A 17,810-nucleotide genomic window follows, 5' to 3' on the forward strand; every position below is an offset into this window, starting at 1 on the left:
TTGTCAGGTTCATAATTATTCATTTACTAAAACTCAAAATGGTTAAAGGAAAATGGATCAATATTTAGAATCCTTGGCATGGCTAAGCCTGACGTTATTATATAATTTTATATAGTGATATAAAGATAATAAGCTTATTCATTTCAATCAATAATACTAGTAAATAAGACATTTTGCTTTAGATGCAGAGAAGTCTGCTTTTGTTCCTTCGGAATCTAGAAGATTTGCAAGACAAGTAAATGCGGAAGAAGTTTGTAATACCCCTGGATGTATAGAAACAGGTAATGTTTGTGCTAGACTCCTTTATATTAATCGTGTGTTGATTTTTGTTTTCAAAATAAAATTTAAAAAAAAAACTTTATTATCGGTTCTGTGTTTAAAAAAAGTAAATTTATGAAATGATTTTATTCCCATATGTAAGTTGAAACTATTTTTTTTTTATAAAGCAAATTGAAATGATTTCTTATCTTTTTCCTAGTAACACAGAAGTTTTTTCCCTTTATAGATTTAGAATAAAAAACTTTCATTACGATATTTTCCCTTTATTTAAATGCTATTGAAATTTATTAGTTTAATAATGCTAGTTAAAATTATTAGTATATAAACTACATGCGACAATTTGATGCTTAATTCATTTCAATATCTATTATTGTCTCTTTGAAAATTAAAACAATTTTTTTCAGACCATTAGTATAAAATATATGCTTTTATGTAAGAAATATATGCAAAACGAACAACAAACAGATATATTTATTTCTGAGAACAAATGTCCTATTATTATCAGCAGCAACACTACATTCAAAATGTAAAATAAGTTAAACTGGCATTATTACACACTGTTGCAATTTATACCAACTACAAAATTTTTCTCATTAGTTAAAAGCAAAAAGATCTATTATGTTTATGAACTTTCAATGATGTCTATGATGAATCTATGATGTTATGTTTTTTTAATTATTATTTGTCTTTGATTCATTATGTCAGGTAAGCACGAGTAAAATCAATATCAATGTCATGCAGAGATAGTGTCACTCTATTAGTATTTTAAAAACTATCTGAGATTAGTGTTTATATTGATTAGAACTACGCTTTTGCAACGCGTTTCCATGAACCTAAACAGTGAGTCAACGGTGAATGAAAATAATAAACTAAGCATTGTACTAAAGTTGCAATTCAAGGGAAAATTGGCTTAACTGTCATAAATCATTCCTTTTTTTTATTAATGATGAGTTAAACTTAAAGTTTGCTTTCTTTGTGTAATAATTTGAAGTCACAGAGAAGAAGGTTAGATAAAATTGATAAATAAAAATAATATTTTTAAATGAATCAGTTTATGCTTCTCAACTGTGTGAATGGTAGCGTGTTAACTTTTTTTAATTATTTTTTAGAGGAAAGGGTCTTCAGCTAGTCATAATATCATTTTTTTAAAAATACAGTTGTAATTTCAAAAGTGACATATAATAATTTTTAGATCTCAATATGTATATTTTCAATATTTAAAGGAGTGTTGAATGGAAAAGGAGGAGGAAATGAACTTTCCCTGTCTAATCAATCATTTTTATACACACAAATGCACAACATTAATCAACAGAAAAATTCTTATGAAGAGAAAATATACATGAAATTCTCTCGAAGTTTGAAATTGTCAACAGCACTTAATTGTAAATTTTCAACTGTAGCTGAAACATCTTTCAGAAACCTATATACAACATTTCCATTCATGTATGCTTGTTGGCGAGGTTTTAAGTTTAATAAATAAAAAAATATTTTATAGAACTATTGTAAATATTTTAGAGCAAAAAAATACTTTTTAAGCATTTTTAAAACTCACGTTTGAATAATCTTTTAACGAATAATAATGTCTGAATTTACATTAAATAGATTATAGCTCATTGAAATGTGAATATTTAATTTCAGCTGAAAAAATAAAGCAAAACTTAGATGAAAGTGTTGATCCCTGTGATAACTTTTACAAATTCGCATGCGGGAACTGGATTAAAACCCACCCTATTCGAGAGGATAGACCTGAATCAAGTGTCTTCTACGACGTCGACGACGAACTAAGTGCCCAGTTAAAAGGTTTGTTTGCTTGTCTTAATGTTTCTGGGGTAATACGCATTTACAACATGTAATACGCATTTACAACATGTAATAGTATTGAAATAACATCATATTGAAATTATATATTTTGAAATATAAACGTTTCTTCTTAAAAATCACATGAATTGAAAATTAATACAGTTTTATTATGAGGGTGTTCTAAAAGTCCTGACTGATTGCGTGTATGACTGATTGCGTCCAAAAAATTATAACGGGCAGCATTCTGGGCACAAGCATTCTGGGGACCTAATTTTTTTCCTTAAATGAAAGCCTTTAGATTAGATATAGTGTAGTAGTAAACCCTTAAGCCGAAGAAAAAAATTTAAAATCGTATCACAATTTCTTAAAATTTGGCAAAAAAGGAAAATCGCATGTTACAATACTTTTAAAAATTCTACTCCCTATCAAAATAACATGCCGTACGGGGAGGACAAAATTTGCTTAAAAATGCAAAGTTAAAAACGTAAAAATTAACTTGCAGCGTCATCTGTTGAAAAATTTTCTAACTAAATACTAGATGGGAAATTTTATGTATTTCTTTTATTTCTTGTATTTTATAACATTATTTATTTTCTTTTATTACATGTATTTCTTTGTAAAAAAAATATTTTAGCCTTAAATTCTTCTCTATTATAATTTCTTTTAAAACTCTAGTTTAGTTAAATACAACTTGTATCAGTGTAACAATTAAAATGCTTAATGATTTAGAATAATTTTGCACAGAACACTATTCTTGTTGATTTTAAAACGTATTTTTAAAATACATTTATCTAAATCTTATTCTAAACAATATCGGACAAGTGATGCATAATTACTACAAAAAGGATACATGTTCTTTTTGCAATATATATAATACTGAAACAATGAAGAATTGATTTCAACAACAGTTAATTTTGATTCAATCAATATTTAATGTGAAATTAATGCCTCTTTTTAAAATTCAATTGACATTTTTTTCAGTATCGTAAAACAGTTTTTGTGACTGTGGTATTAAAATAATGTTCCACCATATTTAATTTTTAATTCTCTTTCACTTAGAAGATATTCCGCTTTTCATCTATCAATAACACGCCTCTATATTTTAAGATATTCTTCATTTCTTGTAATATATTTATTTTTAACTTTTTCAACCGATTACTTCCAACGTATTTAAGTCAAGCCTTCCAAGCAAATAATCCAATCTTTTTATTTCCGGCGAATCAAATTTAAATTTTAATCCGACAAGCTCGTACCGTAGACAGCACAAACTTTATGAATCGGAATCTTAATAACAAGCTAATTTTCAAAGTTGATTACAACCTTCAAACATTCGTGTGCAAATGCGATTGAGATTCAAATTCAAAACACACCAAAAGCAGCAACTTGGAAGTATAGGCAGTCAAGAGCTTGCAGCGCTATCCATACTTCTCGTAATATTCCCTACCTCAAAATTAAACGAAATATAGTGATTTTGTTTATTTTTATAATGATATTTATTATAATAATATTTTATAATAATGCTACTTAAATAAAAAAAAATTTTATATGCACACCGAAGAGCCATTACATTATGACCACCCTCCATCTATAACAATGGACTCGCCCAGGTTTTCATGGTTTTTCGCCCAGGAACAATGCTTTCATGGGGCACATTAGGACCCATAATTCTCATGGAACAATCCCTGACGTCTGTAAGCTACTTGAACATAGTTGCAGACCAGGTTCACCCATTCATGTCAACAGTTTTTCCTGCGGGGGATGGTGTTTACCAACAGGATAATGCATCATGGCATAAGGGTCGAATCGTCGAGGAACATTCCAGTGACTTTCAAGTCATGTCTTGGCCCCCAAATTCACCTGACCTTAATCCAATAGAGCATTTGTGGTCCTACTTGGAAAACCAAATTCGTGCTGCCACGCTACCCCCTCGCAATGTGAGGGAATTGCAGGACCAGTTGGTGAGCGCTTGGTTCCAGATACCTCAGACTACCTATCAGCACCTTGTGGAATCAATGCCACGGCGGGTGCTAGCAGTTTTGAGGGCTAAAGGTGGTCCTTCATGTTATTAGCAAGGTGGTCATAATGTAGTGGCTCTTCGGTGTATATAACAAATATTGCAGTTTTTATTACGAAATGTACTGAATTTATCGGTTATGTTCTGTAAAACACTTTCTATTATCTTGCAAAAAATCATTACAAATAGTAATTGCTAATATAATGTGATTGTTTCAGGTTTGGTAAATAAACCATTAGATGGAACAGAACCAAAAAATATAAAAATTGTAAAAGATTTTTACGATTCCTGTATGAACCTAGGTAAGTAAATGCTATTTAGTTAAATTAAAAATACCAACGACTTCAGAATTTAAATATATGAATTTACTTAAAATGAGTCGGGGAAAACTAATTTTTATATAGAATTATCTTTATGTACACGAATTTTAAAATTGCGTGCAAAAATATCTAGTTGCACTTTTAAACTTTCCAAGATATGGCTAAATACGCAGAAAATAAAATTAGCATTGAAAAGCCCTAACTTTCGAATGCTCCTTTGAGGAAATTATTTAGACTATATATTCACGGTTGGCGGATTCCCGCATATTTTGATGATCAAAACTTCAGGTTCATTGAAAAAAAGTTATGTTTATTCAGAGTAAGTACGATTTTGTGACTGTTTCTGCAACTTTATTAATGAACCAGCTATTAAATAGCATATAGTGGTCACCGTTTTTTCACTATTAACATTGTTTCCTAGTCATGATTATCTAATTATTTGAACAAAAGTCATTTAAAGTGATATCTTATTTTGAGCACTGTACACAGATTTAGTGAGTAGACAATTATCCGATGTGAGTTGCTAAGTAAGTTTAAATTATAATATTAGTTATCAAACTTAAAATAGATAATAATGTTATAAGCTTGAAGTTAAAAACTCCTCATTCGCACAGCACAAAACCTACTTAGTGCTAGAACTTGTTGAAAATATCTTATGTCTAGTAGAAATATTAAGCGTATTTAAGGTTAGAATTAAAAAAAAACAACTAGCCGTATATGTCAAATCATTCCTAATTCATAAAGAGGACTCCGAAATTCGACTGATATAAACATTTAGAGATATATGACAAATGGCATCGGTGGGAGAAGAACTTACTATATAAAATATGAAGCTGCCATCCAAATTAAAAGTATGAAAATCGCGAAAGCTCAATCAGACTTCACGCTGGAAAACAACTACAAAAGGTACATTGTTGCTAACTACAAAATATCTATTTAATTATTGTGAAATTTTTCGAAGAGGCACACATCGATGTCAGTAGTCTGCGATAAGCTAAAAAACACAATGTCGGAAGGTCTCATAACACAGATTGTCGTCGTTTTGGCAAACGTCAAAAGCACATCTGCCCTCTTCAAGTGAGTATAAGAATCGCTCTTACGTCGTTGTAAAACATACAATTACGTCAATGGGCTCTACTTCTAACAAACTTTGTAATAATTAATCAAGTATATCGCTTTTTTGTTAGAAAGTTGTATTCATTTTGTATTTGGTTTCCGACAAGTAGGTTTTTCACGATTTTCATTCTCTAAACAAGGTTTGAAACTCCTTGTTCCATGGTAAATTTAATCCCTCTTGGTTCTTTTGAATTTTTTTATGGATTTTTTAGGAATGAAAATTATGAATGAACCCTTATGAATTTTTCAGGAAATTTGTGGAAGACTCTGTATGAATAATATGACCAGATTTATAAATGATGATTTGAGGAGAAATGAGCAGAGCGTCCTCAAATTTTACTTTTTTACCCTAGATATTTATGAAAAATATTAACGTAGGAGTGCAAAAAATATTATTTTTAAATTGATAACTATCAGGTGCAGAATCATCTTCAAACTTGATTTCAATACTGAACAGGTTTGAAATAACTCAGCATTTGAAGACGCGTAAAATAAATAAGTACGAGATAATAAAAAAAAATTATTTTTCACTGAAATTATTTCAAGTAGTATGATGGAGATTTAAATCCTTAAGCGTAATGTCTTTTTTGCTTGTGTTCTAAGACAAAACTATCTTGTTAAATCAAGAAAAAACCTGCGCATTTCAGATTTTTTTGATATTTCATTGCATACATGAAAAAAGATTATGTTTTCGGAGAAACTCGGGAACATTTGAGGACGCATGTTAAAAATTTGGCAAATTCTCCGTCCTCAGAATTGAAACTTTCTGAGTACAATCACTGAAATTCAAATTCTGTCCTCAAGATTTAAAGACGACTTCCCTTCTTAAGCATAACAACTCTCGGCTTATTATTGTTTGCTTTAATTTGATACTCCTCTTTGTTGATTAAATTTCATGAATAGAAATATTTTCCACTTTTTTCACAGATGGTATTGAAAATTCTGGCAGCCAACCATTACAAACTGTGTTGACAACTTTGGGTGGATGGCCTGCTGTGGTAGGAGACTCGTGGGATGGATCTACCTTTGACTGGATGGAAACTCTCTTTAAAATGCGAAACCTTGGTTATGACCATAGCATTCTCATCACTACGTCAGTTTCCACGGACTTCAAAAACAGCACAGTGCACACCATAGAAGTAAAGATTATTTTTTCTTAACCTATAACCAATTTGGAGTACTTCGTAAGTTGTTGAATTCAGTAATTGTAGGAAATTGGGTTTTATTTTAAGAGTTAGGGTTGTTGTTGTTTTCGTGTCCATTGATTTTCAAAGAACAGCGGAAATCAGCACGATTGCGGCAGTCAGATTCGGTGCTTTGACTATAGAGAACAGATTTTTTGGTTGTCCTCGGTTGGCACCATTTCCAATTTCAGAACATGCGGTGTGATTGCTGGGTACTTGAAAATGTGTCTCGGTGTTAACAGGACATCCGGGTAGTTTCTGCAAAGAACATATATTCTAGTCTTGTCCAGGAGAATCTTCATCCCAAAAATCGAGGCTTAGGCCCCGTATGAAAACCTCTCCTTTGCTCCTTCCCAGGGGTGAGATTCAATCATCATCTTGAATATAGTCGAAGGAGATCAAAAGTGGGAAAATTAATTATGAATAAGAATCTTAATCTTGGATAAGTGATATATTAATGCCTATGTTTTCCCCAATTTTGTTCTGAATCGAATGACAACCACATCAAGTAAATCGAGTTAATAGTTCAGGAGTTATAAAAGATTTTAAAAGTATGAAATATAAAAAGTACAGTTTATGATTTATACCTATCGAAGCATCTAAAGCTCGTATTTTGTCAACTAAGGTATAATTTTTTTGTAATTCTTAACTCTGAATCCAATGTAACCAAAAAAATTGATAGATTAATATTTTTTCCAGTTTTTCTAAATGGACTTCTGGTCTTATACCTATGTAAGCATTTTACATTGATGTATAGGCAAGCAGAATAATGAATCTAAGTATTTTATAAGCTCAATTAAATTAAATATAAACTAAGTCAATAGAATAAATAGTTTACAATTTGTCAGAGTTATAAAGAATTCATGTATATGATGAAATATTTGTACTTTTATCTATGGTTGCATCTGGCAATTTTGTTTAAATACATGAAACATTGTTTCTCACGTTCTGTTTCTCTACTAACCCCCCTTCCAAATAAATTAAAACTAACAGTTATTAAGTTGTAAAGTCTTGATTAATAAATTGGCACAAAAATCAAAAATTAAAATTTTAATACCTTAAACATTTCTTCTTAAAAATAGTCTTGTGCGTCGCTTAATTCAATAATCAAACAAGTAGTATTATTCAAAATTTGCACATCTGTGTGACAATAACTTAGCAAAGAACTTTATTTCAGTTCAAATAACCGATTGAGCGTCAACACAAAAATTTGTTTACTTAATCTCCCCTTCCCAGCAATGCAAACTCAGTTCTAAGTCTTACGGAGGAATTCGGGTTTCCTGAATGTAATAACAGAGAAAATTAATTTTCTTCTGTGAGGAAAGTAAATAATACTGACTCAACTGTATTATAAAAAGAATTAACGATTTTTAATATTTCCTATGTTTTTCGAAACTTTGATTTCAATTCTTTGATCGATCAAATAGATAAAGGGACAAATTTTACTGAAAATTGGACCACTTAATTTTTATTCGACTCTACAAACCAGGCTGTATTTTTTCAAAATATGCTAATTTAGAAAAATTTCAAGGTAGCAAAACGAAAGTTAGCACATTGTTGAAGACAAAAAATAACATGAACTGTTTTTTTTATAAAATTTTATAAATATTACTTGAAGAAATGTTCTTATTGTAGATATAAAAAAAGGCATATACAAACATCCCTTTTAACTTACAGACCCATTTATATTATTATTACCCTCTATATTGTTAATATTACCACAAATATTATTACTTCTTAGATTATTGTTAATCCTTATATTATTATTAACTCATATATTGATTTTCCAAATGTTATAACCTCCAATAATATTATGAACCTTTATAACATTAATACTCCACATATGTTATTACCCCTCATATTATGAGCATTACCCCTTGGATATTCCGTTTACTTACAGATGGATCAAACATCCCTAGGAATGCCAAATCGAGAATATTACATGAAAGGTTTAAATGACTCTGCCACTCAAGCTTATTTCAATTTGATGGTCAAAGCTGCCAAAAAACTAGGAGCAAATGAAAAAACTGTTGAGAACGAATTATTGCAAGCTTTGAACTTCGAAATAACTTTAGCAAACGTAAGATATTTTAACAAATTTATTTAGTTTTAGCATCATTTAGTTTATACATATGTTGTTTTAAACATCATTAAGATTTGTAAGCCAGTATAACTATGAAATAAGTAATTTTTTTTTTATGGATACCCTTTTAAATTTCGTAAAAAGTTTGAATAAATAAAATCCCTGAATATTATAAACATAAATAAGTTTCAAGATATATCTCCCACTAATTATTTAACAGCAAACCTTGTTATTACTGATAATATAAGAACTTAATATATTTCTATAAAAAAAATATGAAGGTGGAGAAAGTCTGTCATGTTTCGTGCATGATTAGCATCACCTCCTTTTAATGCCTTGGAATCTTATTTCATTCATATGAATGTAGATTCCTTTCTTAACAGCATCGCACCACGTCTTCATGGCGTCCTTCCCTAATTTGCCCCTTCTGGCCACTGCGGTTTTTCTAGTTTTGTTTTTACACCTCAATTTTTCACTTTTCGTCGTTTACTTTACGCTTCCTGTTTCCCTTTTGGCTAATACTGTTCCTTAGTCTTGTTTTTCACCTTTAATTTCCATTTTTTCATTGGCGACTTCACATTTTCTGTTTCGAATCTCTGTCGTTTTCCTCATTCCGGTCTAGCGAGTCTTAAAAATGGACGCCTATTCTTGAGCCCTCGAAATATGTAGATTTTTTACCACTTTCACTTTTTTTATGTATTATCAAATATATCTTGGATTATTCATTTAACAATTGATATTATTGTTAAGAATTCTTTAAAACTTCAGTTATTCTTCATTTAAGATAGTCTAACTTTCATTACTAGAATTCATTACCGGATGAAGAAAGAAGGGACTTTGATAAAATGTATCACAAGTATACCATACCACAATTAAGAGAACTTGTTTCACAGGTAAGGAGAACATTTTTCATTAAGAAATATGTCTGCATTAATTATAAATTTATATCTAACAAAATATCGAATAAAAAACTAATCAATATTTTCAGCAGATATTTTTAATTTTTAAAAAAAATAAGTTTTAAAAAAATTAGTAAAAAAAATTAAAAACTTTATATTTTTGAGCTTATATGGATTGACAGAGTTCGTAAACACTAATAAAGCAAGAGTAGATTTAACTTGCTGCCGTATATTTTGTTTATTATAACATAGGATAAATGCTGCCGTATACTTTAGTTTACTATAACGTTATTTAGTTAAGGTTACTATTTAGTTAAGGTTGTTATTTAGTTAAGGTTAAATGCTGCAGTTTATTATAACATAGGATAAATGCTGCCGTATACATAGTTAATTATAACATAACATAGATGCTTCGTTTATTTTATTATGAAATAAGATAAATAATTCACAGAATCTAGGAAAATTGATTAAAATGAAATAGTTATAATTGGATTTTATGTACAGTAGAGAATGCTCTAGAATTTACTATTCTAGTAAAATTAAAAAAGCATCAAAATATAAAGCGTTTTGTATTTTAGAATAGTTCCATATTTCAGTAACTAAAGATGAAATTAAGAAAATTTTTATTTGTTACTGAAATTAAAAAAAAAATTGTGTTATTTACATGTGTTATGTATATGACACTAAGCATCAAGTTCTTTACAGCCTAAATAAAAAGAGCTCGAAAATTGTTATATTCCCTGTCAAATATGTAAACTACAAATTACATGCCAAATTACAAGACTCTTACAAACCCAAACATCTTTTTTAAACGCATCTTTATGAAAGCATATAGTGTATTGACTAATAGTATGACCAAGAAAAATGACATTGTCAACAATATATTTTCATCAGCACTCAATGTAAGCACCGGAAAATTAATCACCAGAAATTGATTCAATGTCTAAATACCAAAAAATTCATTTTGGAATAGTAACACTGAGGATGATTCTTGTTTAGAAAACTGACACAATATAGCATGTTTATTTTCGTGTGCTATTTGTGCTTTATTTACTTTTTTTCTTTCTTTAATCTACGCAGCACAGAAGATAACCTAGTCTCTTTTTGGATATTAAGCATTAGTAACTAAGAAGTATTAGGTATAAAAATATGAAAAAATTTAAGCATTAAGAAATGATAGAGTTGTTTCACAATGCGTAATGGTTATTTTTACACAAATAGACAATGATGGGATGAAAAGTATTATTAATATAGAAGTATTACTAGAAGTATTGACTATTAAATCTACCCAGAAAAATTTGGTATTATTTCTAAGAAACTTTAAGCTCTAAGCAATGAAGTTAATTTGCATTGGGCATTGATTTTTTAATTTTTTATAATTTTATAACCGTCATTAAACACCCGACCCAATTTTAAATTTACTCAACTCTGTAGCCTTGTAATTATAAACCCAATCCAGAGAACAAGGAACTCCTGGATCAAGTAGTGAAAGAAATTTACCTTTGCTTAGGACTTTTTTATGGAACTAACCTGCATTAGCATTGCATAGACAAGAAAACCTCGAAAACCTCCCATGGTTAACCTGACGTCAAAGGGACTCTAACCTATGATCCGTCTATCTCTGACCATAAATTTCGTGAGCACTATGCTCGGTGTGAGCCGAGTGCGAAGTTCGTATCTACCAGTTATCGATAGGATTCGAACCCACAAACATTGAGGGGGTAAATCCAGAGCATTGTTAGTAACATAAAAATATTTATAATTATCAGCAATTGAATGACCTTGAATGACCTTCAAAATGCTTCTAGTGCAATAGAAATTAACTATTCTCCTCCTTTGGTACCATCTACCTACCGTATCCAAATTTTTAAAAATTTTAAATGCTACTAATCTGCTAAATATTTTTAATTTTTCATTTCTTTTTCAATAACTTCTGATTTGGAATTCTAAAAAGAAAATTAAAGTATTTGTATTTACAATTGATAATATTGTCTCTAAAATCTTAATTGATATATATACCTTCGAAATATTAATGTATGTGAAAAGTATACAAATATTTTGCATGATATACAATTAATTTGGCTTACAAATTAATAATTATTTAAAAATTAAAGCTTGTAGCTAAATGGTTATATTTATTTTATTCATAGAGAAATTTAAAATTAAATATTATTACCATAGATTTGAATGCTACTCTTAACAAACAGTTAGTATTAGGTGTAACGGATATGACAATAATATATATTTTAAACCTAAGACATGTAAAAGTTTTGGGATAAACGTTAAAATAGAAGTAGTTTATAAATTGTGAAAATAAATGCAAATTGCATATTATAGATTAATAAACAGTTGCTTTATATGGCATATATTAATATAATAAGCAGGTATAATGACAGATACTTTATGCACATTTTAAAGTATCTGTCATTATACCTGCTTATTATATTAATATATGCCATATAACAATATGGGAAACAAATTATTTGTTGCATTTATACAAATATTTAATTTTGCCTAAATCGAATGTGAGGATTTAAATTCTGAAATTAGTTTTGTTCCCAATGATACAGATTTTTCTAAGGGGTGTTTCTAGTCTATTTTTTGTTGAAATGCATGAATTTAAAAGCGTTATAGATAACAGGTGGTCGCGGTCGTTATATATAACAGGAGACAAACTACTAGAGGAGTTAGGGCGCATCATCAGAATTAAAATTTAAAATTGAATAATGAAGTTTCCGTGCATGGTTTCCTATGAGGTTTTAAACCTGATGATATATCTTAACTCATCTAGAAGTTTGACGCAACTTTTATGCTACCCTTTGTCATAAAAACGTTTATAAACTTGTACATTTCGTCATAAAAATATACTTAAAATGTAATTTTTTTAAAAAAAACTGTAGCATGAGGAGAGAAACCGATTTATTTTCTCTCATATTTGATATCAGTGACGTAAGGCAGAAGAGTTATTAACTGATAAAAGGTCAGTTAAAACTCTAATACCTCATAAAACAAAACAAAATTCTTCCCCAAAGTTGCAAAATAAATTTTGAAAATATTTGTAATTTTTATTATGTAGATTGATTGGATTAAATATTTTAATGGGCTTGTGGCTGATCCGATAACTGAAACTGAAACGGTGCTCGTAGATGTACCGGACTTTCTTAAAAAATTTGGGGAACTCATCACAACGACAGATAAAAGGTGGTATATTTAATTTTTAAATTTATATATTTTTTGCTCATTTAAGTTTTTTAATTATTTTTACAACATAGCAAATAGGATACCTGCAAGTAACGTCATCTAAGTTAAATCGTAAATCACACACCCATACGCACACACACACACACACACACACACACACACATATATATATATATATATATATATATATATATATATATATATATATATATATATATATATATATATATATATATATATATATATATATGCTTTACTTCTTTTCCACGTTGGCAACAAAGAATTGAAATATCGAGAGTGTGAATTGTCATAATCATGAATCTGCAACAACTCTCCACATCATATAGTTTGCAACGATTCTAGATGGGAAAAAAATACTTTGTTAATGAAAGCTTGATGTGGCTCGATGCATGCTTACGAAATCAACAATTTAAAAATATTCAAGAAATGTCAATATTACTCGTATTAACAATGACTCTAACTAATATATATACACCGAAGAGCCATTAAATTATGACCATCCTGCTAATAACATGTAGGACCACCTTTAGCCCTCAAAACTGCTAGCACCCGCCTGTTGCATTGATTCCACAAGGTGCTGATAGGTAGTCTGAGGTATCTGGTACCAAGCGCTCAACAACTGGTCCTGCAATTCCCTCACATTGCGAGGGGTTAGCGTGGCAGCACGAATTCGGTTTTCCAAGTAGGACCACAAATGCTCTATTGGATTAAGGTCAGGTGACTTTGAGGGCCAAGACATGACTTGAAAGTCACTGGAATATTATGACATGGTGTATTATCCTGTTGGTAAACACCATCCCCCGCAGGGAAAACTGTTGCCATGAATGGGTGAACCTGGTCTGCAACTATGTTCAAGTAGCTTACAGAAGTCAGGGATTGCTCATGAGGATTATGGGTCCTAATGTGCTCCATGATTTCCTGTGTTGAAACCATGAAAACCTGGGCGAGCCCATTGTTATAGATGGAGGGTGGTCATAATGTAATGGCTCTTCGATGTATACAGAGATGCCAACTTGCTCCGGACAGCAAATAAATATTTTAAAGTGGTAGTTTATCAATTGTGTTTCTTGGTTTAATAAATTCAATTTAGTAGATTTTTATCTACCACTATTTTTAAATAATTCGTAGGCTTATATAATTATCCACTTATTAGTACTTGTGTCATGCTATACCTTTTAAACAGCAAGCAAAAATAGTCAAATATTTGCAAAATTAGTTAGTAGTTATTTTACCATTTCTTTTTTTTAATTATTTTGGCGTGTCTGGATCAGTTGGCATCTCTGTATATATACAAATTTCTGGAACAAAGTTATTTACTCGAGAGAGCAACGAGATGCTGAAACAAACTGAGCTTTAAGTTGTGAAGAATGGAAAAGTTAAAAGTCAATAGTTTATCACAGCAAAGTGCTCAATATTATGTTTTAATGATAGTTATGCTGGTTCAATAATAAGTGTTCTATTCATTTTTATTCATTGTTATTCATTGAAAAATGAGTATTAGTTGTGCTTTTTTGCCTTTTTTAAATATAAATAAAATTTAGTTTTCACAGGTTTTTATTGCATGTCATTTACTTCAAGTTAACTCCCTACTAGTTAAAATAGCTCACAGCTTTACAGTGTTGTTCAAAGTTCTAAAATTTATAAAAGCCTTTTCTCCTAAAAACTTTTTCATTTCATAACCCTGCCGTCATATTTTTAAGTACTCTAAGCAATTGACAGATAAGAATTTTTTTAATAAGAATTTTTTATTAATAATGATTTTTTAAAATTATTTTTATAACTTAGCTGCAGCTTATCCTTAAAAGTAAAGTTGATAAGAAAAACGTGTTTTCCTTCTTGAAACTACGAGGCGAAATACAATCAAAAACAGTTAAAAAAAAATTTAAATCATCAAAAATAAATTTCGTACGTACTACTGCGAAAACCGCATGTCTCATATTTTAATTTACAGCGAATCACAAAAGCTCTTGCTTTGCTTACGTAAATGTGGTTAACAGTAAATGTTTTCGTGGGATCAAGAAGGCTAACATGTAGAAGCTATTTTTTCTTGTGTGTTATACGTTCGTTCACTTGATCATTTCTCATAGAGTTTATTTCTAGTTATAATTACAGAATTTATAAATTGAATTATTTATATACTCAGGAATTTATAGTCAATTCTTTGCAGTAGGTAAAATTTCCCTACCTCCCTTCCCATGAAAAGAATAGTCTAAAACATTAAATTAAATTTAGGTAATAAACTAAATGAATTTCACTCTCAAAAATATTTTAACGCAACATTGCTAAACAAAAATTGTAATATTTAAAGTGGTTTTAAATTATCTATTTTAATCGTTTCTTGGTGCTTACGTTTACATGGAAAATTTTAGTTTCATATAAGACTGCAATTTTTTAGATTTGAACTGCCCTTTGACGTCAAAATATGATGAGCACGCTAAATTCGGAGAAAGAACTAGGCATTCAATAATCAATATTCAGTAATTTTCGGACATCTACATACAATAATAAAATTTATTAATTTGAGAGAATTTTCACAAAATATGAGTATAATTCCAGCAATAGGCTTGTCAGAAGTATTTTTTAAAAATAGTATTTTCATTTAGGGTCGTTGCAAATTATATGATGTGGAGAGTTGTTGGCCAATCCTTGGGTTCGTTGTCCAAAGACTGGCGGGCGCTGAAACATGAATACAGTTCCGCTTTGTCTGGGGAAAGTGCAGAGGCGCCACGTTGGGAAACGTGTTTGAGGTCTGTAAATGGACATCTTGGAATAGCTGTGAGTTCATACTACATAAAGCATTACTTTAAAGGAGACAGCAAACAGAAAGTAAGTAAAAGAGAGTTTTGAACTTTAGACCTGCTTTAACTTTTTGTTTTTGTAATAATTCCATAAAATATTAAATCAAATAACTTTGAACATTTACGGAAATTTCATTATGCGTTTGTCGATTATTCTATTTTTTTTATAAATGAATTTTGTGATGTACTTTAGAAAAAAAGTTAGAAGTAAGGAAAATCGTTACAGATTATACGAGGGTATTCTACCTTGAACCTCCATTTTATGTTACTTCTTAGATAACACTCATTTTGAATTTATTCTCTTCTTAATTCGTTAGTTTTATTAAATTTTTATACTGATGCAATTCAATCTTCTTTTTCATGTATCCTGCATAACCACAAATAAATTAAGTTTATCGTAAACATAATAACCAAAGAATATTTTTCGAAATGTTCCAAAAATAATTGGATCTATTATGCATACCCTGGATTGTTCTTGCATTCAAGAAGCATCCCCTTTATTATATTTCTAACACCTACAAAGAAATAGATCTTATCTTAAACAAAAAGACATTTTCGTGAATTTCTAAATTCAGAATTCAAATACAAGTACTTAAAGGCATTATTTTCCATACATATTTAATAAAAAAAAATTACTCAACTAAAACAGTCCTGCAATGGACTGATCGTTAAGACACGGTTCCCAGCAGATCACCGAAGTCAAGCATCACTGGCCACGGTCAGTGTGCGAGTGGGTGACCACTTGGATCAGTTTGCGTAGGGACCGAGGGTGTGCGGTATTGGTCCTCGTTAAACTGTGCTACCGTAAAGTGCTCGACTTCGCGCGCAGGTCGTCGGGCTACCGAAGCGGGGGTGCCATCCCCTCCGCAGAGGATCAAAATTGTGATGGCATTTCTTCGGATCATCCTCCGGGATGTTTCCCAGACCGTCACCAATAGCCCATTGTGCAGCTCTAGTGCGACGTAAATTAACAACAACAACATCAACTAAAACAACAAGCACAGATCTCTAGCACATGTCGGAAAAAATCTAAAAAAAAAGTCATCAATACAGCAGGTAGTACTGCGTATTGAAACAGGTAAAAATTACGTATATTGAATACGAAACTCTCTCACTAGGTGGCGCTAATATTCACTCCAAGGCCTCAATCCAAGGATCAACATTCTTCCTTTTAGTTAAATATATATATATATATATATATATATATATATATATATATATATATATATATATATATATATATATATATATATATATATATATATATATATATATATATATGTATGTTTGCTCTATGATTTTATTGTTTCTCAATTTTTGTTCTGCATTATATTCACGATTTCAGGCTCGTTTTTTTTAATATATTGAAATGGCTATCTGATTTGAAACTTTATCTTAAATTGTCAAAATAAATTCTTCAAGAATTTCCAGTTGAAGACCTGTGAGGGCAGACCACCTTGCCGCTTTTTCTAGTTATTTAGTCTACCCTTACGTACTCACTGATCCTGCAACATTTGGTAAAATTCTAGGATTGTTTCTTCTTCATCACGAACTCACCATGATCAATCTATCAGCCATGTATAAAAAATATATATGGGATTATATGAAATCGTTTAGCAGAAAATTATGAAAAACGCCTCCGACACAAGAAACTAGCTAAATCTCGCAAGGGGTCGTACTTTTTTATTTTACTGCCAGCAGTGCAGCTGCCCTAAAGCGGAGTTTACATCTATCAATGTCCAACCCCGTTGTCATGTAATTTTGAACCCAATCCTGAGCACAAGTAAACTCCTGGATCAAGCATTGAGACAAATTAGCCTTCGTGGAGTACTTTTTGTTAAAACTAACCCACATTTGGCGTTACTAGGAGAGGAAAACCACTAAACAGCCAAGGTCAGTCCGACGGCAATGGGATCCTAATCCATGATCCATCTACCTCTGCCCCCACTACTATGTAATCCTCTGCCCCCCCCCCTCAAATTACTCATTTGTATTTGTTGAAGAACTACAAAATTACCACTTTGAGCATCAGATAGCATAAAATTCTGTCCTTAAATAAAAGAACATGCCTTTTAAAATCGCAAGGCGCAAAATG

At 30.4% G+C, this 17,810-nt stretch overlaps 1 protein-coding gene across 2 annotated transcripts in view; it reads left to right on the forward strand.

Moving 5' to 3' along the window:
• LOC107449479 (neprilysin-2) overlaps positions 1-17,810 on the forward strand; it is a 92,531-nt gene that overhangs the window by 3,052 nt on the left and 71,669 nt on the right. For both annotated transcript variants that reach the window (XM_071181715.2, XM_087159628.1), the window contains exons 3-10: positions 183-281; positions 1,918-2,079; positions 4,312-4,395; positions 6,457-6,668; positions 8,614-8,793; positions 9,603-9,689; positions 12,772-12,896; positions 15,521-15,743. In XM_071181715.2, the coding sequence (XP_071037816.2) occupies positions 183-281; positions 1,918-2,079; positions 4,312-4,395; positions 6,457-6,668; positions 8,614-8,793; positions 9,603-9,689; positions 12,772-12,896; positions 15,521-15,743 (1,172 nt within the window). The remainder of the gene's footprint in view (positions 1-182; positions 282-1,917; positions 2,080-4,311; positions 4,396-6,456; positions 6,669-8,613; positions 8,794-9,602; positions 9,690-12,771; positions 12,897-15,520; positions 15,744-17,810) is intronic.

Source organism: Parasteatoda tepidariorum, chromosome 3, assembly GCF_982258835.1.
Source record: "Parasteatoda tepidariorum strain Cologne lab strain chromosome 3, Ptep-v5.0, whole genome shotgun sequence".
NCBI classification, from domain to species: Eukaryota; Metazoa; Arthropoda; class Arachnida; order Araneae; family Theridiidae; genus Parasteatoda; species Parasteatoda tepidariorum.